Below are 23,454 nucleotides of genomic sequence, written 5' to 3'. Positions count from 1 at the left end.
CATGAAGAAGGGTGCTCATTAGAAATAGTGGTATTCCTACATGGAGAAAAGAGCACTGAGGACCATCCTGCTGTATCATCCATACTGCAACCCAGGGGACAAAGTACAAGAGCTTCCTTTCTGTGCTCCTCCACTAATCTGCTAGAAGAATTCAAGCCACTGACCTGTAACTACCTTGGGCCACACATAGAGATTTAAAATGTCACCTACATCCCTGCAGCAAGTCACACTCCCAAGTATGATTGAAAGTGTCTAAGCAAAGTGACATACAGGGTTCTGCTTAGAGACAAAGAACAGAACACTGAGGGCACAATGCAGGTCAGCCTTTCCAAAAACATCCCCATGTGCCTCAGTTTCCTCAATCCGATCAATGGGCAAATGATGCCAGTAACCACTGCCCTCAGTTAGGTCTTATTAATGAACTTCGGGACCATTAAAGTCAATAATTCCCAGAGAAGTGCCACTATTACAACAATCCACGGCAAGAGAAAGCACACTCCCGAGCAGAGAGAGTGTGGAAGATCTAATAAACATTGAGCAGAGCACTTGCTCCCCACTGGCTTTGTCACTGCTGGGCAGCATTGCCCTGACAGGACTCCTGTCCAGCCAGGGACATACATCCATTCATCATTAGTCCTAATGCAAGCTGGGAGCTTTAAAGCCAGGCTAAATCAGACCATCTTAATTTGCAGGCTTAATGCATTGCATATTATCCATATCCTTCCTATGGGATTTATCTTGATTAAGTGTTAATTTGTAACTGGTGGTATACCCAGTGAAGTGACTGATGAGAAGGGTGCCTGGGCAGAGAGTCTGTGTTTTGGCAGTGGTGCAGATTGGGAATGGGAAGTGCTGTTCCCACCACAGATACACAGGAAGGCAGCACATTTTATTCACATCCTAATCAGCCTAATAACTGAACTGTCCAGAAAGGTTTAGCTTGGGCTGTTCTTCAGCTGCAACGGAACCCAGAGATCTGCCGTGAAAGAAAGGATTAGATTTTTGACCCTATTTGAAAAGCGTGTCCCGACCTGTTGTATAGCCCTGTGTGTGCAGAACAGCATAGGTGAGAAAAGGTGCAGCTTCTTCGGATAACCAAGTGTGGGCAGCAGTTAACATATCCCAGCTTGCACATCTTTGGTTGCTTATTGAATCCTACTTGTATATGCCCACAGCTGAGGTGCCTGCCCCATGCCCTGCAGTGACACCTGCACAGGCCCTTCCACTCTGTAACCAACAAGTAACAGACAAGATAAATGTTGAATGGGTGAAACCATGATCATAATTCCAATTACACAATAAAACAGCTGGGAGAGACTACCAGCAATATGAAAGATCCTCTTTGAGATGGGCACTGCTTTTCCAAGGCGCTAGGAAGATATGTTTCAAGACACTTTCACTCTGCTGACCCTTGCCTTGGAATGTGAAACAAACCTTCCTCCTCCACCAGACACTGCAAATCTCATATCAATCCACATCAGTATGTAGATTTCCATCAGGCTTGAGGAGACACAATCTTTAAACAGAAATAAGTTCTCAACTTTTGCTATCACCGCACTATTATTTCACTAAAATAAAAGCCTTTGTTTCAACTAGTGCTTTATGTCCCCACAATTCACTAAAGCATGCTGAATATATGAATTAAAGAAGTCTTACGCCCAGAAACACATACACACAGATATCAGGTCAAGCTATTTCATAGTCCTGTTTTACAGAAACGTGGAATAAAACTTTACTCAGCTTTCTCTAGCGTGGTAATAATAAACCCAAAGAAGGCATCCAAAGATCTTAATTTCTGTCTTATGCTGCACAGAGGTGTTATGCATTAGCAGCATTTTTTCCTTTTGGCTGTTTTTCCAGACACTAAAAATAGTGGACAGTTTCTCAGCTGATGGGTACCACTTCCTTTTGCTTGGGTAACTAATGACAGCAGTTGAGGTGGAAGGGGGGTGTTGGGTAGAAAGAAGTTAATTAATTTCAGAGGGTTTAATCTCTTTTCTTTTGTACCAAACCATAAAACAAAAATTCTTCAGAAGCCAGAACATGTACCTCCCGTAATCGAAAGAGAGGCAAGGATCTGACTAATAGATATTACGTTCCATTATATGGTCTTGAAGTCAATAAACATTAGGTTACCTTCATGCAGTGAAAAAAGACCAGATTTATTAAAAAATCTTATCTGGAGGGTTTGCATTTCAATGGGATGTGAATTTGCATATTTTAACAATAACCTCCCATCATTCTGTCTGATCTGTGCTCAGTTGGCCATACAGATCACTTTATCTTGAATAGATTATCACCGGTTTAATAAACCCTTCATAATATGCAGGTATAACAATGGTACTTCATTGGATAAAGGAGGTATTAAAGTTCTTTTTCTGGAAATAGGGGTGGCCCAGCTAGTGATTAACTTTATACCTCTGTACATCCCTGTGCTGAATACGGGATTGAAGGAGAGTATTCCCATTATTCACATTCAAATGGACCAGCTCTTCAGAGCTCCTGTTAACTCCTCATTGCCTATGGCAATTGTGCAGATATGAGAGTCAACAAAGCTAGTGCTGCTGAGGATGTTATCTCCAGTAGTGACCATTACCTGAGACATCGGGAAAAGACAATGCTTTTTCCCCATGCTGAATCCCTCTCTGTCCACAGAGCATGATTAGTGTCAAACTATTTCATAGAGAAGGCACCTTCTCAGTACCAGATGGAAGTAGGGTCAACACAGTGCTCAGCAAAGATCTGAAAAGTCTTCTAGGCAGATAGCTTTGATGCCCTGTTTTCAACGAAAAAGCAGATTTACTCTTTCTTGTCTCCTCTCCCAAGCTTCAACTTACTCCCTGCTTCCACTTTCCACAGAGAAGCTCATTTTCCACTGGTTGCTCTTTACAAGAGATGAGTCCATCCCACAACTCCTGCATCCTGTCTTGTCATCTCAGAATATCTGGCTGAGAGCAGCATGCTCAGACCCTCCAGGAGTAAAATGAGTTGCTGCCAAATCATAGGGATGGCTTTTGCCTCCTGCAGTCTCCACAGGGACAGACTATTATTTACACATTCCTGCCATTGAAGACTCCTGACCATTTTTCGCATGAGACTCAGGACAAAGCATTAATGCTAATGTAATTGTGATGGGGACAAATACAATTTTCATGTTGTCTTGCAATTTTTGATTTCTTCATTTTTGTTTCTTTATTGATATTTTCACCCTGACTTGAAAAAAAACCTGATACTCTTCTTCTCTAGGGTACCCAGTACAGAGCAGGCAGCTGTAAGCGTTAACTATCCACATGCAAAGCACAGACAACCCGCAGGCTACTGTGGCATTAAGCCCAACCTTGTAGACCTTAATGAGAGATAATTTTCACTCAGGACCAGCTCTGTGGCCACGCAGCCCTGAGATCTGGACTGCTTGACATCTGACCAGCTGGGAGCACAGGAATAATGAATTTTGGGGCTGAGTGTGCATGCATGTATGAGAAAGAGAGAGTATGTCACACACGTGTTCCCCAAGATACTCTCGAGAGCAACTATAACTTTTCACAGTCTCTCCCTTCTCTGTTTTCTTTTCCTCTGCTCAAGCTGTGTTTGTGCTTGCTTTTCCATCATGAGCTTTTTGCTTCTCGAAAGCCGACATGCCAGTGTGCTGCCTGACAGTGGGAGCACAGCAAGGCTAGTGAATAATTGAAAGTTATTGACCTATAATAACCTGGCATTATTGACCATAAATGATTTAGTTAGAGCGCACACACACACACACAAGCACACACCATCTCTCATGAAGGAGCTGAATTTTTAATTCCCTTTGTCCAACACTGGCTCAATGGAGCCTGGAACAGGGGGAGAAACGCAAATTTTTGCCTGGCATGAAATTATTGTAAATCAAAACAACATTTCTGATGAGGCTTATTAATAACGCTCTTGTGAGGAACAAGCACAGTACCTGAAGCCACAAGCAAATTTTCCTGAGTCTTTTACTCAAAGCTCCATGAGGGCACAAACCTTTCCTGAACTTCAGCAAAGCTTACACATTTTAAGGCTGAGGAGCACAATTTTCATCAAGCAGCCTGACCACTGCCATGAGGTAGGCTAAAGACTAATGAATACCAAGACCAATAACCTGTCATCAAAGTGGAGCACAACATTTAGGGAGGAGGAAAAACATCCAGTTTTGATGTCAGACTTTCCACTCTCTATTATTTTTCATTTATGCTGAGGCAGCTCTTCCCTTCTGAAGTGCCAGTGCTGATGTCAGCTCATTTGGAGCCACAAAATGTTGGTTGCCCTGCTGGAAAGCCTTCTCAGGGCTGATGCCTGGCCTCAGGTCCCCATCGTCTGTTTGTATCTGCAGAATAAGGCAGCCCTGTCTCTGTTGAAAATCCAAGAGCTTCCCGTGTCTGAATGGAACCCTGCAGAAGTGCAGATGTCTGGGCTGGTGAGCTTGGCTAGGTCAGATAAAGATGTGAGTGAGTAAATGTTTAATGAGCCAGATTTCCGAATGAGAAGTAATCCCAGCCACTGATACAACTGCCATACGACCCGCTATGCTGGCTATTTGTGTCAGGATCTGAATTTTGTGGTTGGCCTCTATTACGGAAAGTTTCTGCCCAGCCTTTGACAGATGAAACTTTGCAGCTTGGATGTGTTCCTGATTATCTATCAGAGCTCAACAAACAGCTGTAAAAGCTTCTCATTAGCTTTATGGGTGCTGTTCATTATATACAAAATAGCCAGGCTAGCTGTGCTTGGCTTACTTTGTTCTTCAGGGTCAGATGGACAACAGGAAAGATCACTTTGATTTCAGATTTTCCTGACTGGAAGCTTTTGAGAGATGATGTAAGAAAAAAACTTTTAACTCTCAGCAGTGCTGACCCCTAGTCCACAAGTAGCTGTGAATTGGCATTTACATCACAGAAAAGTGTCACGATGGAGGGATTCATTCCTTTGCTTTTCCAAGTTCAAGACAGACTCTTCCTACTGACTCCAGCAGACAGTGGAAGTTCCTGGAGCTGCTCTCACAGTCCAAAATCACCGCAGAGAGGCAATCGCTGGAGTCAAAGGTGCGATCCAGGCTGTTTACTAAAATAAGTAACTTTTGAGTACATTAGAAGTACCTAATTAAGCAGGCTTCTTGGAATAAATCCTTGATTTCTCCATCTAGGAAACTGGGTCTGCATAATTTACTTCTTTAAACTTAGGCAGCCAAGAGCTCCCTCTGGAGGTCTCCAAGCATCCCGTTTTCTTTGCGTGGGCAAGGCCAGTGCTCACTTCAGGAAGGCGTCTGTGACTTAAGCACAAGTGAAGTCATTAAGCAAATAGGATCTCTCCTAAAATTTCTGATTTTCCTCCCAGTATTAGAGCTAAACTAAGGGATAAGGCCAGCTGGAAAGAAGCAATTGAGTCAAAAAAGGAATATGATATCTTAGGATATAGCTTCCTCGCCTCTAAAAAATAACTGTGAGCAGCGGGAGAAATGCAGTTTCTCATCTGTATGTGCACATTGTCACTCATGTATACTCTCGAGATCAGCCCAAAATACCTGACTACAGCGGTACATGACAGCAATGTCCAAGATGGCTTCCAGTTGTCCTTCCTTCCACTCTATATAATGAATTATTATTATAATGACTATTATGCCAGCACTATCTGTGCCTTGATACCTTGGATTTACAGAGCTTCTAACAAATACAAATTCCCCTTTGCACACACCCCATTTAATCAAAACCTTGCTGGTTTAAGCAGTCTGTTTTATTAAATTACCAACCTATGAAGACATTAACTCAATTAAAAGCAGCGGTTCTGTAGTCTTGAACAACCAAGGGGTAATATTGCAACGCTATATGTTATGCAGAGTATGGCACATTATAATAACACTGAGAGCTTATATAGCATTTTAGAATTTTACATTTTTGTAGGAATAATATCTAATTAATCCTCACAATGGGCCCTGAAGGTAAAGACTATTGTCTAATCCCTTTTTCCATGGAGGAAACTAAATGGTGAAGGAGATGATAGGTAATAAACTTCAAAAAAGAGTTCAAGGCCATGTCTTTCCATACTCAGCGTTCATAGGAAGTAGACTTCACTCTTCCCAAATTGCTGCTTTTCCTTCTGAAAAAATCAACATCAAGTGGCCATTATCTCCCTTTCTTGTCTCCAAATTGTAATGTGTATGGGCTGAGCTTATTTTAAAATATCTCTTCCTTTTTTAGAGGTAGAAAGACAGGGAGGGAGACCTCAAAAAGACGTAGAAATGTTAGATAAGTATATATATTCGTTACATATAAGCACCTTTGGTAATCACCTTTAGAGCTTGCTGTGGTTGTCTTGTGCTTTAGGGTGTCTTCCAGAATCAAACAAGCATGGTTTCAAAAGTTAGCATCAGTTTGTGACCATCATTTCCCATAACTGCACTAACCCAAGAAGTTTTACTTTTCATTGTCAGGGCAGAAACACCCACAAGTGCACCTGTGTCACCTCAATTACGTGATCAGACAGCCAATAACAAGGATTGTCACAACTGATCTAACTAGGCCTGAGCGTCAACTATGTCATGACCTTTCATACAGACATTACAAAGATATAAGTGTTCAAATGGGAAAAGTTTGCTATATACAGGGCACAACATTTATAGTTAGAACTATCTTGGTAACAAAGTAAATGGCAAAGATCTTCTTGGAGAGCAATATGGAATGCTAAAACCACACAATCTCAAATTATGGTTACTATGAGGTATTATTTTTCCGTGCTAAGTGAACTAAACAAAGTGCCAGGTTCATCATACAGAAGCAACAATGAGCTGTTGACAGTAAGAACAGATCCTAAATGTAAGAATTTTATCTAAAGATTTATGCTTGTACAATTATGTTCTACAAAATTTAGGGAAAGATTTTTTGTTTTCTTTGATTTTGAGTAGAGAAAGGTTTTCGGGACAGCTTTATATATTTTTACTAGGTTTTGAAAAGTAAATAATTCCACAGAAGACACAATGAATAGGAATGGGAACTGGACTTGATTTGAATTTCAAAAAGAAAGTGACAGATTTATGATCAGTATTTGCTGAAAGGAAAGAAGCAGCTTAAAACAGTGAAAAGAAAATAATGCTTCTAATAATTAACGTTGCCTGCTGTAAAGATGCATCAATCGTAAATTATCACAAGCAATCCTGTATGATATGATAATATAAATAAGAGAGATTTTATTTTCACATGTTATTTTTCTATGAGCGATATTTTTGAGCATTAAAAATTTTCTTTTATTCTGGAATTAAAATTCTTGTTAAAAAGTTACTCAGGTCCAGAATTTGAGGATATAAGGAAAGTATTGTTTGTCAGGAGCCTGATGGCAAAGCACAAAAAGCTGGAAACATTGGTAGCGTTTGTAAGCAGGGGTAGGTTAGGGTTACCTTTAAACACGAGAGTTTTTCCTTATACCTAATTCAATGAGAATTAATGAGAATCTTACTTACAGTAGGAGACCTGAAAAAAAAAAAAAATTGTTCTCAGTGGTCATGGCTTCATGTCTGCAATTTATATAATTTCGTATTTACACAATGTAACACCCTATTCACACTGCAGAGAGACAAAGTACAATCTGACCCATATTTCCAGATTTGCTTGGCACTCAGTGGACCAAAATCTTTTAATTATCTGACTGTGTATTTGAGAACACCCTGTGTGTGAAACAGAAGGTTCCTTAAGTACTGTGATTTCTTGCTCGGTTTCCCTTCTCTGTGCTTTTTTACTGTCAGCGTCACACCTTGAGAATATTTCTCTGTTGCGATTTTGGAAGGATGCTGCTAGAAAGCAGAAAGCCTTGTTCTCCTCCGTGCTGTTTCAAGCATGTCAATGCTACTTAGGCTTGCTACTGATCCACACAGAAGAATCAGACCCTGGGAGTTCAGATACATACGTAAAAAGGTTAATGGCTAATATTGCCAGGAAGTTTATATCTGAACTTCTAGTGTCTCTGATCAACACTGTCTTTAATCAAATGTCATGGCACAAGAAGGGCTAAAGTGGAGGCAAATGCAGTTGGATGAGTTGTCCTTTCTCAATGAGGCCTCCCTGGATTGCCTCTTCCAACTTTATCCAAGCTGAACACACTATGTAAGCAAGCAGGAGGGTCAAGCTGGCAAGATAGTGAAAATCAAATGGGAGTGAAGACGAACGGAGTAAATAACTTGGAGCTATTGACTGTGGTGCCAGAGGTGGCATGCTGCTTCCAGCCACTAACAGATGTGGACAGGTGAACCTTTACACCAAATCAATCATCATATTTATTCTAATTGTATCGTAATAGTCCCTCAGGAGCTCAGTTCAAATGAGCTTGACATTATTAAAATTTTAATGCCCAGTTTTCATAGCTGAATGAATATTTAAAGGGTATGTCCCAGGCTTAAGTTATGATGATGAAGAAATTAATGGAATGTCTTGTTTAATGCTTTGGTACATGTTGATGCAAAAAAAAAAAAAAAAAAAAAAAAGAAAAGAAAAAATACAGTTGTTCAGGGAGCAAAAGAAAGAAAGGCAATGTTTAGGTATAATTAGAGGAGGAAAGCATCAGTGATGCATTGTTATCAGATATCACTCTTGTTGGAGAACTCTCACTGGAGAGGAAATATTTATTATTCGGGAGCAGGGAACCCAGGGTGCAGTCAGGGAAGAGAAGAGAAGCAGCTCCACATGAACAACAGATCAGAAACAAATCCTTGGGAGTCTCCAACCACATCACTACATGGTGGAATGAGACTGCTTGCCTTTGCTGGCTGGAACAGACACAAGAAAATCACCTTTGTTACCTAACCAGGGTGTTTGTTTATTGTGAGTACCCAGATCAACTTTGAAGGATGGCATAATTAATCAGTGATACTCATCAGACTGGTAATTATGTTATAGATAATTGTCAAAACACAGGACTAGATGATAACAGTCATACATAGATATGGGTAAGAGGGTAGCTCCTTTTACATCAGAGGGTCTGATTCTGTACTTGTTGAAAATAGCACAGGGAATTGCATTGAATCTGAGGATCTGAAAAGATTGTAGGGTTTTGGTACGACTTCCATGGTTTTCTTAATTCAGTAAGTGTTTGAGAAGCTAAGAATTTTTTGTTTATCATGTTTTTCAATGCTGTACTAATATTTGCAAGGTTTCTGCTAGTGTATATTTATTTGCTTTTAGGAACAGAGGACTATCTTAGGTGGCTGGATTGGCTTAGATTTTCCCCCTAATATGTATTTTCTAAGTGTGAAAAAGGACTGAAGAAAAAGTTAATTCTCTAAATCCTTTCACAGAAGATTTTTCTTTAAATAGGTGCTGTCAAGATTAAGAAAATCTTATTCTTTCCCTCAGTCTTTCCTTATTTGTTTTTTATAAATCATTGTTGTTATTTTCCTTTTGCAAGTTCCTTCAGGAACTGATGAGCTGACCCAATGCACAGTTAAAGGGTTTATCTTTAGAGAAGGTTTTCACACATCTAATTTGAGGTGTGATTTCAAATCAGTTTAGATGAACTGGTGAAAAAGGTGGTGTAGCTGCTAGGGGTTTTTTCCTGCTCAGATGGGGCTTAACTTGGATTATTTTAAAATAATTAGACTGCATTTGTTTATTAATAGATATGAAAGAATAGCACAACCATGCCACTTGTATCATGATAGGGTTATATTTTGAGGGAGGAAGCCCTTCTGCTTCAGAAGTACCACATCACCATTCTTGGAATAGGTTTAGGTCTGCTCCTCCTAGGGTGCAGGACTGAGGTAATGGATTGATATCTGTTACCCTGCAGCAATCTTACCCCACAGATAACATTAACCCTTCACAGGAAGGAAATTATGGTGGGAGGAAAAAAGTGAACATAACACCCTTGCAAGCAGGACCAGTATTGTGGGAAAATCACTTTCTGGCTTAGAGTGGATCTAATCCGGTACCAAAGAAAACCTTGCTTGCAACATTAACGCTGTGGTAGCCTTTTCTGGTTCTTGGGGATGTTATGCTTTAATTCAGGTCCTGAGGCTACCTGCACATTCATATCAGTGAAAGAGACTTTATTTCATGATGCTGGCGGTGGGTAAAAGCAGCTAGTTAATTTACAATGCTTACTCAGTTGTTTGTTAAATGGCAGTGCTGTGGAAAGCATTTCTCCATGGGCAAAAGGGCTGGCTGTGGTTCTTATCTTTGTGGCCAGGCACACAAAGCCACAAGCACAGAAGGCCTAATCTTCCTGGATGGACAGTGGCCAAGCTCCTTTCGCACTCAAAGCACTGAAGTCAATGGGATCTTGGCCTTGCCTAAAGTCTACAGAGTCAAGCCAAACAACCATTAGTGGCAAAGGCGGAATTTGGGTCTTGCTTCAAAAGAAGAGATAAAGCCTAGAGAATGAAGAACACAGCAGGGAAGAGCCAACAGCCAGAGGTCATGGGCTCAGGACAAGGAAAAGATGAGAACAGATGTTCATCTCTAAGTGAGGGGCAGGGGTTATGTCTATAATGCCTTGAGTAATACATCTGTCTCTCTGGCGTGTTTGCCTGACCCGCTCCCATCCATGCTGAAGAGGCTTCTGGCCTCTGTGCAAGGTGCCCAAAACACACAAAACCATGACAAGCCCCATATGCCAAAAATGCGCTACTTTTCCCCTTATTTGCACTTCCTCACCAAGGCAGCTCCTGAACATACTCCAGACTATGCCTCTGCCTGGATGAGCACTCGCTGCAGGCATTGCTGGGTGGACTCAGAGCAAATCAATGCAGAGATAGTCCTTGAGACGACTCAGGTACAAAGACTGAGAGCAAGTTTTAAACTAGGCAGTCTTTAAACTAGGCAGTGTACATGTAAACTTACAGCAACAAACACCCAAGCTGAGTGCACATTGCAAAACTGATCTAGGAACCTTTGGCACATACCCATATCGCTCACTTAAGTCCTATGTTGCCACCTGGATACATTTGTTTGTTAGCCATGTTGGATGGTTTAAGGCTACTTTGGTTGTGTCTGTACAGACTGCTTATTATGCCATTGCTCTGCCCTGAAAATGTTTGGGATCACAATATCTTGACTAGAAGAGAATTTGGTTGCTTTCTACTAAATGCAAGCAGAGTTGGCTAACAGAAAATGCTGGGGATAGCAAAGGATGATTTTAGATAAAAGGTGATTCGGGCACATTTTAAAATTGGATGTAAATTGTCTTGAAATAAACTCAAGTGGGAAATTAGAAGAGAGGTGAGATTGAGGAAAAGCTTTTTTTTATTGATATTAGGAAGGAAGGGAGGAAAAGACAGCAAAAGACTGACTTAGTTTTATATTCTTACTTGGGGTGTTTATGAACACAATCTCACATTGTGTTTGCTCATGGTAGCAGCAGGGAACTAGATTTAATGAGCAGAGTGTCCTTTCAAAACTTATACCTCTGCTGTCACAATACACAGACAAATAGACCATTTTATATAGCTTAGCATCACCAGTAGGCCTGTTCTGTGACTCTTTACATGCTTGAGCATACTCACTGAATATCCAGGGATTTCTTGTATATGCAGGGAGTCTGGGACTACATACACATTTCCCAAGCTGAAGTCAGCATCCATCAGACCCCCTTCTTCCCCAGGAGAGAAAGGTCAAGTTCTCAAGCCAGGCAAAAGCCCTGAGTGGGAATAAACACCAGTCAAAGATCAGAGCAGCAGTACCTTAGGGCACGATGTGTGAGTGGTGGCACAGTCTAGCAGGTGAAATAGACCTATCAAACATCATTTTTACTGTGTGACTGCTCAAAGGTTTAAGGAGTTGCCTGCTGTTTCCTTTACATGCAGATTTGCATACGAAACAATACTTATGAGATTTAAGTACTGAAAAATAATGAGCGACGTCTCTCTTGTTTTGGAAAAGGAAGCTTTGTTATTTGAAGCATCCTGTGTTTTGTTCCTCTTACTGTCCTCAAACCTGCCAAGGCACGAGTTGGCCCTTTCCCTATCTCTACTTCATTTAAAACCAGAGGCATCATGAGGTTTAGCAAGAGATGCTCAGCTATGCAAAGTACAAACAAAAGGATTCGTTGCATTGGTGAAGGTTTTATTTTGCTACCAACAGGATTAAAAGCTTCTTCAAACTCAAACCCAAACTGTTTAGTAGAGAGGAAGTTTGGGGTTCAAAGCTATAGGCACATGAACCTGAACAGAACTTAAACCCCTTCTAGATTCATCTGTATACAGGAGACAAGAGGAAAGATGAATCGATAGTTAGACGGATGGATTATAATGTGTTTTATATGATATATAGAAAATACTCTCAGAGTGTAGGGATGGCCGGTAGCAATCATTCTCAGGGGTAGACACCAGAGCATTGACTGATTTGTAAAGGTCAGACACTTCAAGATTTTTTCTTATATCTCATACATTCCCATTTAAGGTCCTCTTATCTATTTGTGTACATGTCTATGACACACATCTCATTAGTCAAGCAAGAGGATGGTAGGTAGGAACTAAAGAGTCCACTATGCAGATATGGTTTGGGATAGAGTCATTTCAGATGCAGTGTATTCCTAGTGAGTGCTTCTCACAAGGCAAGCCAATGTGATTTTTTTCACCAAACTTCCTAAAACATTTCTTCTCCTTACTCTTTCATTAACCTGACATTGTATCAATTTGCACTGCCTACACAAATGTATGTTTAATGTGTAGTCACCCAGCAATTCATGCAACCATAGCACTTAACTCTGTTCTCATCGGGACAGGTTTTTTCCTATGTCTTACACATGTAATATTCAAAACCAGAAAGCTGGTTGTGTGGTTAACATATATTGGAGCAGCTTTCTTGTTTCTGCAACATTCACAGAAATATCTCGGAGCTGAGGACCTGGGCCCTGACTTTGTTGGTTTTTTTTTTTTTCTTCAGAGACAGGAGATTGCTTTGGATTCACTTTTATGGCTATCTAGTTTAGGTTACTATAATTCGATTATGTCACTCAGAATCAGGAGCAGGGTGATTTACTTGAACTTTGCAATTACACACACAGAATTCAATTGTAGGTGATTTTCTTGGCCTTTCCAACTTTGACACTAATATACTTTGCATTTCCTTAGGGCCTTCAAGCACTGCAGATTTTGGTCAATGCTTTAAAAGTTATGACTCACTCGTAAAAGTAAATTCCATCCAGTCCATTTACTCACTTAAACAGCTGTGTTGACATCAGTGAAATTACTGCTGTGTACATGACAGAACCCCAAAAAGATGGCAGAAATGGTAAAATTAAATTTCTCTTAGTATTTTGTGGGGAGATTTTGAACAGAAAGTCTTTCCTACTGAGGAAATATGGGATAGCCATATTTTCTGGAAAATTCAGAGTAGTTATTAGACTATTCATGCCTGCAATTAACATCTGAGCTATGTAATGAGATCACCAAGAGCTACATGGCAACTTCAGGAAGTCAGTTGTTTTGGGATGGGATTTTCTTTTGTGAGGCTACCCAGTGTACATAGAGACACTGCAGTGCCCAACAAGCATTTGCTAAGACCTTAATGCTCACAACAGCACCCTTTGTGATCAGGTCGCAGCAGTGTTTCATTGTTGATCTAGAGGGCTAATGCCTGAACAACAGCAAACACAGCAGAGCATGATTGAGCAAGAAAGGATTGTTATTTGCTGTTATATGTCTTCACATAATTCAAGTATATAAATGACTGGATATTTGGTTTTGTTTAACACCAGAATTTAGATAAACTTTTTCATCAACCACCTTCATGGTACATTAGGATATCTTTATCTTCATTGTACAGAAGCTGAGAAAGAGGCAGATGTAACGGTATGTCCAAATTCGTCCAGAAAACCAGTGTGGAGCTACAAATAGGCCTTGTCAGAGGTTAACACCTCTACTTTCTACACTGTACCAGACTGGCTTTTAGGAAACTTCAGGAAACATGGACAATAGAATACCTTTATTGACAGTTTTTGATACAAAGCCCTAATCAAACACTCCAATCTGTTGTCAGGGAGAATTCAACTTTCTTTAGCCCTCTAGGGAGGAGTAGAAAGGCTGTTGTTAGATAGATGATCAATGTGGTAATCTTCCATGGGCTTACAGATCATACAAGCTCTAGAAACACTTTTTGTCTTCTGAAGTGATATTTTCCTGAGACACAAACAGCGCATATCTCCAACACAGCTGTTGTGTCCCTTGGACATGATCTTCCTAACCGTTAATGGAATTTCAGTTATATTCAATAGTCTCCAGCTTTTCTCACTTTTCCTTCCTGTCTCAGATCACATTTGAATCTATTCAGGGTGTCTCCATAATTTTGTTTTGTTTTTTTTTTTTTTTCCCTTCTTCTTATTATCTTTCTATTTATATATTCTAAAGCCTGGTAGAGCCTTAGCCCTGGCTAGAAACACCAGGTATATTAATGACTAGTGAAAAAGTGAGTGAGACAAGAAAGAAAAGGGGAGTATGAACACTAAGAGAAAGAAAGATGGAGACAGTGAGAAATCAGCTGTCTCTGCTTCCTACTCTTCTTTCCCAGGTGATTCTTCTACCTGCTCTAAATTAATATCAAAGCCAGAGGGAGCAGAAAAAGGTTGGTGGGGGAGAAAACGACAACCTTAGGAAAAAAAAAATCATGATGCAGAAAAGCGTCTGTCCCCTGTCTAATTCCTGCAGTGGCCTGCAGCTGATGGTGCTGAGAAAAATACAGCAGCAAGCTCTGACATTTCATTTCTGTGGAGAATTGAAAACGGGCTTGCTGTAATTCATCGCTTCTTGTAACTCAAACCCTTTTTGACAGGAGTACCTGCGCTGTCTTTTAACAGTGGCACCACGGTGGCTGTAATTGGACATGAAAAATGATGTCGTGTTTCTCCTTGCAGGGGGGATTGAGGTGGGGGTAGGTGGGGCAAATGGCAAGTTGATGTGAGAGGATGACATCTGGCGTTATTTGAATGAGTTGGGTGTAGGCAAAAGAGAGGATAGGGCAAAATGAAGCATAACGTCATCTTGTCCAAGGTATGCAAAGGTGATGGTGAAGTTGGTTTTCAGCAGAGATGAGAGTGCAAAGAATCAAAGGAAAATGAGAAATGTGATATATCTGAAGTTCTAATTCCTCCATAATCCCAAACGCTTATGACATCTGCGGAAAAAGGACGTGCAGCCCCCCCCTTCCTAGAATGGGGACAGTTAACAGCTGTAGCGGTACCCAGTGCCCAAAGTTCCCAATAGAGACAGGGAATCTGAGATACAGTCCTTGCCTGAGACCACACTGGGAACACAGTTGTGAATAAAACTCTGGTTTGCTATCCATTTGCCATCCCTTTGAAAAGTGGGTATGTCACCGGTAACCAGAAATTTGAATTAAACTTTTTGGCTCTTGCCTAGTTCCCTTTATTCTGCAGTGGTCCCCAGCACACTTCAGTTATAGTGTTGCTGTTGAGGCACTTGAAAGTAAATTTGTGGCCAAATTGGACTCTGAATCATAAATGAGGATAAACATATTGTCCTGATTTATAATGAGTTTATAACTATCAGGCATTCTGGTACCATAATGTCAGGAAACTTCACAGTTTATATAGGCAATAAAAAATGTTAGTCAGGTTCTACAGGCTAAGAGGGAGGCTAAAGAGAACATAAACTCTTTCTAGGTTAACTAATGGTAAAAATTATACTACTTTCACTGTGGCAGCCCAGAAGGGGTAATATAAAATAAGAAACCATGATTATATTTCAAAGGAGAGCACAAAAAGCATCCATGATCAGAGGAAAGAAAGACCATTGCAATGGACAGAAGTGTAGCACACCCTAGAGGAGAGCCTAAAAGAGTTCATCCAGTCCATCTGTCAGTTCAAATGCTGTATCAGCCTACCTCGTCTTTTCCCATGTTGTCAAATCTCTTTTGAAGACTTCTAGTGATAACGATCAATAAAACCTCAGAGCTACATCTGTACCTGCTATGATCCCATGTGGATACCCATGGTATTAATCAAATTTCCTTACTGGCAAATCTTCTTTCTCCTGTTACGCTCTCAGGGACCTCCAGGACAGGACAGATATAAAGATGTCCATATCAGTATTCTTCCAATACCTATTCAGAAGACCACAGTTTGGAGTACAAACTTTTGTTTCTTTTTATTAAACCCATAACAACTCCAAGCTGAAAAACAAGCAGGAAATTTGAACCTCTGCATTCCCCAAGAGAGTATTCCCTCAGACTAGGTACAACTTTCTGCCATTTTATTTCCCCACTTAGCCCTTTTCTGCTCCCCATGCCAGCTCCTTGCTCCCAGAGAGTCCGTAGGAAAAAAAAAAAAAAAACATAGATGAAGAGAGGAAACTTAATTATTTTCCTCTCAGTGTTTCTCCCTATAATTGGTGTCTTTCATGTCAAGATGATCTCAATTTATATTATGGGCTCCGTGCAGGCAGCACTTTCTCTTTGGTCTATAAAGAAATTGTCAAGTGTATAAATCATAGTGTACATTAAATTACACTAGCCTTTTACTTATTAATTTCCCCAGTTTTTTTATTCCTCTGTTGGATGCTCAGTCCCTCTCGCTTTTTTTTCCTTTTTAGAGAGACTGTCTTCTTTTTCTTATGCATCAATCGCAAAAAAAAAACCAAAAAAAACCTAAAAAACAACCAAAAACCAACATAAATATCAGCCCTCTCATTTTTGCTAAAGGGTCTGATGATCTCCTCTGTCTTTTGCAAACTGACCACATCCAATTAAACAAGCAAGAAGAACTCTGTCTAGTCTTTCTAAACGCTAGATACAAAGCTTATTTGAGTTCAGTGGGGATTTCATGGCCTTTAGCAGGCTTCCAATCTTGGTAGATTTATGGAGTGTTTTACATTGAAAAGTTGTATTCAGACATTGCATCTCAGTCCTGTATTCTGCACACCTCCTGTAAACTCCTGGCTGCTTGAGATGCAGGTTCTGGACATCTTGGGAGCTCTGACCCCTTCTGCAACCATTTGAGTTGTATTAGTCATTGTGTCCACATTAGGAACCGATAATACATAGCGTGAGTGCAGCTGTCAAAAGTTAATACATCTACAGTCAGATCTTGATACATAGATGGTGTCAACACCGACCTGCTGTAAACACAAACCAATTGCAGTGGTTGAGCATCTGAGGGATGTAAATGGACAGTAAATGGGCAGTTTGACTTTGTTACTCTGCACATGAAAACCAGGAAGTTCATCTTACCTAACTAGACTACCTTTATGACCAGTGGAGAGGAACAGTCATTGTAGAAGACCATTCAAGCTTTTCAGCTTAAACACCAATCTTAAAGAGTGGCTTAAAGTCAGACTTCTTAGCCATATGGAATTACGTAACATAAATTATGCTGCTCGTCCATGTGATGTCAGATCTTTAGTATCTGTAACAGCTAGCTGCTCACGTGTAGTTACAGGAGACCTACAGCAAGTTGTCCATCTCCAGCTGCTGCTAAATATATCACCTCTGGCCCTGCTAATATCTTGTGGTATGTGAGTGAGCGACAGGTCTCTACAGTTGCAGAAGCAGGGGTTGATACAAGGTTTATTCAATACCAGATCTTTTGTTGCTTTTAACACTTCACTTTGTTGGATAATACAGGCATAGAGCAGAGCAGAAATTGCTCAGTAGCGTCTGGAGCCATTGATCCTTCTCTTGATGAGTGAGTCTAACTGTAGCCAGTTTATGGCTAAGTGCATTTTCCTCTTGAGACAACAATGCAGCAGAATCTGTTAGGCTTTCCATCATCTTAACCTACTTGTCAGCCAGCTTGATAACTTTTTGTTACTAAATATGTGTGCAGAGCAATTAGAATAAATCTAAATGATTATGAACCACTTCCAAAAAAAAAACCAGGGAAATTAGGAAATTAGGAAAACTAACAGCCTTGCTGCCCAACTGTGATTAGCCACAAATAAGAAAGAAGTGTGTCCTGATTTGAGCTAAAACAGAATCAGTTTTCTAACTTTTCAGCTAATCCTCATCTAAGTAACTTCATTTTCTGAAAGATAACTGCGTGGTTTTTAGATAGTGTTTCTCTGTAGAAGTGATAACACAGGGCACTGGTATGCAGAAAAGCTACTGCTCATAGTTACTCCTACAGAAATCAAGGCCATCCTTGAGATGGTGAAATGTCATTAAGTGAAAGGGGAAAAAAAAAGATCACATCTGCAAGGAGGAGGAGCAGACCGGACAGGTGATCCAAAACTGACCAACAGAGTATTCTGTTCCATATACGTCATACTCAGTATAAAATAAGGAATCATAAGGGTCAAGCACTTCTTCTTTGATGGCAGACATTCATTGAGGATCTTGTCTGCCTTTTTGCCTTCATCCCAGATCCATGTGTTCCTGAATCCAGTTTCTCATTCCAGCCTAGGACCTTTTGCTGTGTCTGCTCTGCAGCATCTGTGGTGAAGTAGACATTGAAAGGTGGGAGGCAAGGGAGGCAATTTTGTATATTTGTACCTACTTTTTTTCTTCTTAATAATATTTTACTTATTATTATTTCATTAAAGGTCTTTTAACTTTAGTTTCCTATCCACAAGTCTTTTTCTCTCCTTTCCCTTTCTCCTTCCTTGGAACAGAGGAAGAGAAGTGGGAGCCCAGCTGCTAGTGTTTAGCTGTCAATCAAGCTGGGCTGGGGCTAAACGGTGACACAAAATTACCTGAGGTCACCCTGTGACACTCATCAGCCAATTTGTGTTCTGACGTTGCTGAGAAGCAATACAATAGGACATTTCCATTGCCTTCTGACTTCCTGCTCCCCGTGATACCTGTTTGAACTTGCACATTCTTTGATTGCCAAGTCTAAAGGACAATTTCTTTCCATTCAAGGGTGGTCACATACAGAAAGATATTTTGAATAGTCCATCTGCACAGTGTATGGATTGCTTTAAATGATGTGAAGGAAAAGGCAGGGAGGATCTTTCAGATCAAAATCTCATCTGATTCTCCTCCAATCTGAACCTCCAGCTATTAACAGGAGGGTTATACCCTCATGCCTGTTCATCAGGCACCAACATCATGTTAGGCACTATTGGTGAAGATGATCAGGGACATCTGCTGCCCTCTCTCCTAGGAGCAAGCAGCTCTGAGAAGAGTGAAGGTCTGTGATGCTCATGTTGAGAGTGTAAGGGAAAGGATAAGTTGGAGAATGGAACAGAGAACCTGTTCAAAGCACGATGACAAGGTTTTTATACGCTTATGTTGTGACATGAGAAAGGGAAAAAGCTGTCTGAAAAGTAACACAGAAGTTTTGATTCATATCCTACCCTCTCCCCCAGCCCAAAGAAAAAGCCCTAATAGCCAACACTCCTGCAGCATGTGGAGAAACCAGCTCCAAATCCCGTTCCTCAGGGGTGAAATGGAGTCTGGTATGTTACGGGTGACTATTGTACTGAACTAACAGAGGAGGCAGAATTCACGTTTCCATTTTCTTTTTATCGTGACAATCTCAATAAATCTTTGGAATTAAAGTTTCATTCATTCTGACAAAGCATTTCTGATCTGCCACACTAATGTTTTCAGAGGAGATTATTAAAAATTTTAGAAGTTATGTTTAAAATTTTGTTTGCTTGAAATCAGTCAGATCCCTCTCTCAGTGAGATTCAACAGAATCCCCATCAGGTAAATAAGGTGACACTGATTTATCTTGGATCAAGAAGCAGCCTGTACTGTGTGGTAACTTCCTTGCTTATTAATTGCTTTTTCCCCTCCTTGTAAATTCTGCTGCTATGATGCATGGTTAAAAAAAAAATTTAAAAAAAAAAAAACAAACAAAACCAAACAAACAAAAAAAAAAACCTGAAAAAAACAACAAACTAAAGCAAACCTCTGTATACGAATGTTGATTTCACCATTAATTATATATCTCTCTTTGTTCTTTTTTACAGATGAACAGACCAATCCAGGTGAAACCAGCGGACAGTGAAAGCCGAGGAGGTAGTTGACTGCATTGCTTTCAGCCACAGTGCTAAGTATAATTGTTGTCTCTGGCTTCTCTCAGGCAATGTGCTGATCAATTAGTAACGTAATCACTGCCAAAAAAATTCCCTCTGCAGCAAAGATTCTCTTTATTAAATCTCCTTTACTTCGTCTCACTTTCCTCATATTCAATTATTATTTGATTTTAAAAGGCAGGCAGGTGCCAGCGATTGCCTGGGAAACAAATAACTGCCTCGTTAAGAAGTGAAGCATCAGGCGCTGACTTAACAAACTTTAACAGCAGTGACGGCAAAGCAGATTTTTCAGACCTATGTCGGGATGAGCTGCAGAGGTGTTTAATTTGGTTAGGACAAAGCAGATATTTTATGCTTTCTCTGACCTCATTGTTTCTGCTTGGACTGAAGCAACTCTGCTTTTAGAAAAAGCAAAATCTTAGGTAGCAGAGTTTTCTGCACCTGTATAAGCTTATCTGGATAAACCTCTTTTGGAAACTGAAGACTTCTCTCAGTCTCAGGGAGTTATTCAGGATTTGCACAGGTGTAGTAGAAATCAGGAGCCGGTCTTTTGCTTTTCCATCCTGCACAGTGGATTTGGAAGGCTTTGCTAAGTGACCGTTCAATAGATCACCAGTGATAAGGTGTTTCCTGTAAAAGGTTTTCTACCAGAACTGATGTGGTGATACTTCACCGTACTCTTCTAATAGGGGCCTGTTTGTCACATTGAACTCAGAGTTCACTGTGAAAGTGCGAGATGGTCTGTTATGCTGCATAAATTAGCATTCTGTTTTGCTTTTGTTTTTTTTCTTATATCTGTACATTGATACATATATACACACATATATATAGTGACACGAGGTTTCCTTCCTCTATATCCCTACCTCTTTGGGGAAAAAACAGGGGGGCTTTTGCCTCTACATCCAGTTAAAATACTAGTGCTTATGTACCTAATAAAAATGGGAGTAGGTTTTGTCATTTAATATTGGTGTGGCTCTTTGATGTGTGAAAACATTTTAATTTTCACTATAGACATAAACCCTTCCTCATTTATGGAATGACTGTCTTTGTGCTGGCATTAGTGGAAATCCTCACCAACAACTACTTAAAAGGAGTAAAATGCCTCAGAAAAAAGGCACAAAAATTGTGTTCTTTTTTCAGTTGAAAGCTTTGGATACCTGAATCTTTGACTGCATCAGTGTGAGGCTGAAACTCTCCAGTGACTCAAGTCATTGGAAGACTTTGTATGTCGCTTGTAGTTAAAGGGCTGGTGATGTGGAGTGGTGAAACCAGCGGGTCAACAGAGGCTCTGTAAGGAAGAACTGTGGTGCCATGTAATTGCAGAGCAGGAGAAGAGCTGAGTGCTGGAAAAATGCCAGAAAGTTCAGGGATAAATATTGCACTTTTAGAGTCCCTGTAAAGTAAATTTGAGGGAATTTGGCCAGCACTGGGCAGAAAGTATTTGATGGGCTCTGTGACAGCAAGTTCTGCTATCGAGGGCCACAGCACATTTCTAACCTGCAACAAAGGCATGTCACATCATACAGCATTGTCCGGTGGTTTTTAACAGAACCAGGTCAATTACCCTGTTTGCTTTCCTGTTTGACGATCTGGCACTGTGTCTGAGTAGAATTAGGTAAGCCATGGGCAGTTGTCAACGCCAGTCTCCTAGGGGAAAAGGGAAAGGCTCAGCTGCCTGGGCAAATGAGGGGACATTATGCACATTCCAGTGGAACTCCTGCCGACAGCAAGAGTGAAGGGAGGGCCTTTTGTCTATTTAATTAGACATACCAAAAAATAATAATTAGGCTGGCCAATTTGCTTAGTGCGCCTACAGGGTATGTGGGTCCCAATCACTCTTTTTTTTTTTTTTTTTTTTAATGCAAATCATATATAGAGAACACATGCCTGGCATTCTGGGAAGGGTTTTCAAACTAAGAGCATGCTAAGAGCAGCTGCTTTCAGGAGGGGTGGTTTGAACTGCAAAGGGCTCCAGTGGTGGTTTGATTCAACATTATTTGTCACTCCAGTGGTTCTCTCTCCATTGTATTTTAGGTAATTATCTCCCAAACACAAACCTCATCTTTAGTCACCTTTTCTACTACCATATTATCCCTACCGGCAGTGATCATAATGCAGGGGCCAAGCATGTGCAGTCGTCATTGGCGTGAAAGACACGTTGTCCTAATTCCCTACAGTCAAGCTGCTTCTGGGCTGGTGATGTTTCAGGATGGCATGACTCAAGGGCAACTATGGGAGAAAAGAACAATTGGCACCCAAGGGAAGCATTGTATGAAAACTTACGTTCTTCACAAGCCCACTGGTTAAAACAGGCAACACAAACAGAATGCTAAAAAGCAGGTCGTGTATCTGAGTATATCAAAAGACTTCATTAGGGCTGCAAGATAAAGGTCAACTTCAACAACAAAGAAACTTAAGTAGTAACTTATTATACCCAACCCATGTACGGGATGTGAGGGAAGAAAGGGGCTTGGAAGGTGAAGCAGCTTTTCTGACTAGCACAAGTCAGCAGTCTGCCTAAACCCCGCCACTCTGAATACACCTCTGTCTTCTGGCTTATGGGGGATGTTGGTGCCAGGACAAGCTATTCAAGAAAATGCAGTGCTCTTCAAAGCCATACTTTGCAAGGAGACTCTACTGGAAATGGTCAACAGTATTCTTGAGGAAGTGGCATTGTGCTTTATACAGGGACAAATACCTGCATGTTGCTAAAAGACAAAACTTTAACATTTCCAGTAAGCTATTCCACAATCCAAAGAGGATGGGAGTAGAAAATTTATACTCCCTCTCAACCAGATTCTGCTCGGCATTTTTTCCTGTTGTCCTGCAGTCTGGATTTTGTTGGTCTTTAACTTAGACTATGTCTTTATTCTCAATAAGGCTGAAAACGGGTGTGTTAGCATTTAGTGTGAATGAGCAAGAATTTAGACTATCAGACAGCCTATGTTTAAGGGAGAATTCAAAACGTTGCTCAGCACAAATTACACTCAACCCAACAAAATGGAAATGCTGAGATCCCCTTACTGGTTTTTCTGAGTTTATTATTTTGTTCGTTAATCCCCATATTGGACTAGGAGCAAGACAAAGAATGCAATTCTTTTCAATACAAACTGGCACTATTTACATTTGCCTAGCCTCACAGAAACTAGAAAAGAATGCATTCTCTGTACATTTCTCTAGGGAAACAGTCTAAATTAATGGGAAAATTTTGTATTTTGCATTCCTGCCTGTTTGGGCATGTGTGTATAGCCAAGCTATAAAATGTTACATAGGGATATTCCTTCCACAAAATTCTTAGGGAAGCTTCAGATATCTAATTAGAAGGTCAGAGTGCTTTGACATTTTATAGAGACTTTAACAGTAATGGAATTGATAGAATGTCATATATAGGCACCAATTCTGCTCTATGTTCTGAAAATCCACAATGTAACTCTAGCTCTATTAAGGTTATCTTAAAAAAAATCTCATCGACGTTTGTGTTGTGCAAATTTTACCTTGACTACACAGAAACTACTTTGCCA

General features: G+C 40.4%; 1 protein-coding gene across 11 annotated transcripts in view; it reads left to right on the top strand.

Moving 5' to 3' along the window:
• The window catches only part of CELF4 (CUGBP Elav-like family member 4), a 709,115-nt gene that overhangs the window by 382,587 nt on the left and 303,074 nt on the right, over window positions 1-23,454 (top strand). For all 11 annotated transcript variants that reach the window (XR_008447745.1, XR_008447744.1, XM_054054196.1 and 8 more), the window contains exon 3: window positions 19,868-19,916. Coding sequence is in view for 9 of the 11 variants with exons in the window: in XM_054054196.1 (XP_053910171.1) it covers window positions 19,868-19,916 (49 nt within the window). In the remaining 2 variants the exon portion in view is untranslated. The remainder of the gene's footprint in view (window positions 1-19,867; window positions 19,917-23,454) is intronic.

The sequence above is a fragment of the Cuculus canorus genome, chromosome Z, assembly GCF_017976375.1.
Source record: "Cuculus canorus isolate bCucCan1 chromosome Z, bCucCan1.pri, whole genome shotgun sequence".
In the NCBI taxonomy this organism is placed as follows: Eukaryota; Metazoa; Chordata; class Aves; order Cuculiformes; family Cuculidae; genus Cuculus; species Cuculus canorus.
The sequence above is the reverse complement of the archived record's forward strand: the minus strand, read 5'-3'. Positions and strand labels throughout refer to the sequence as shown.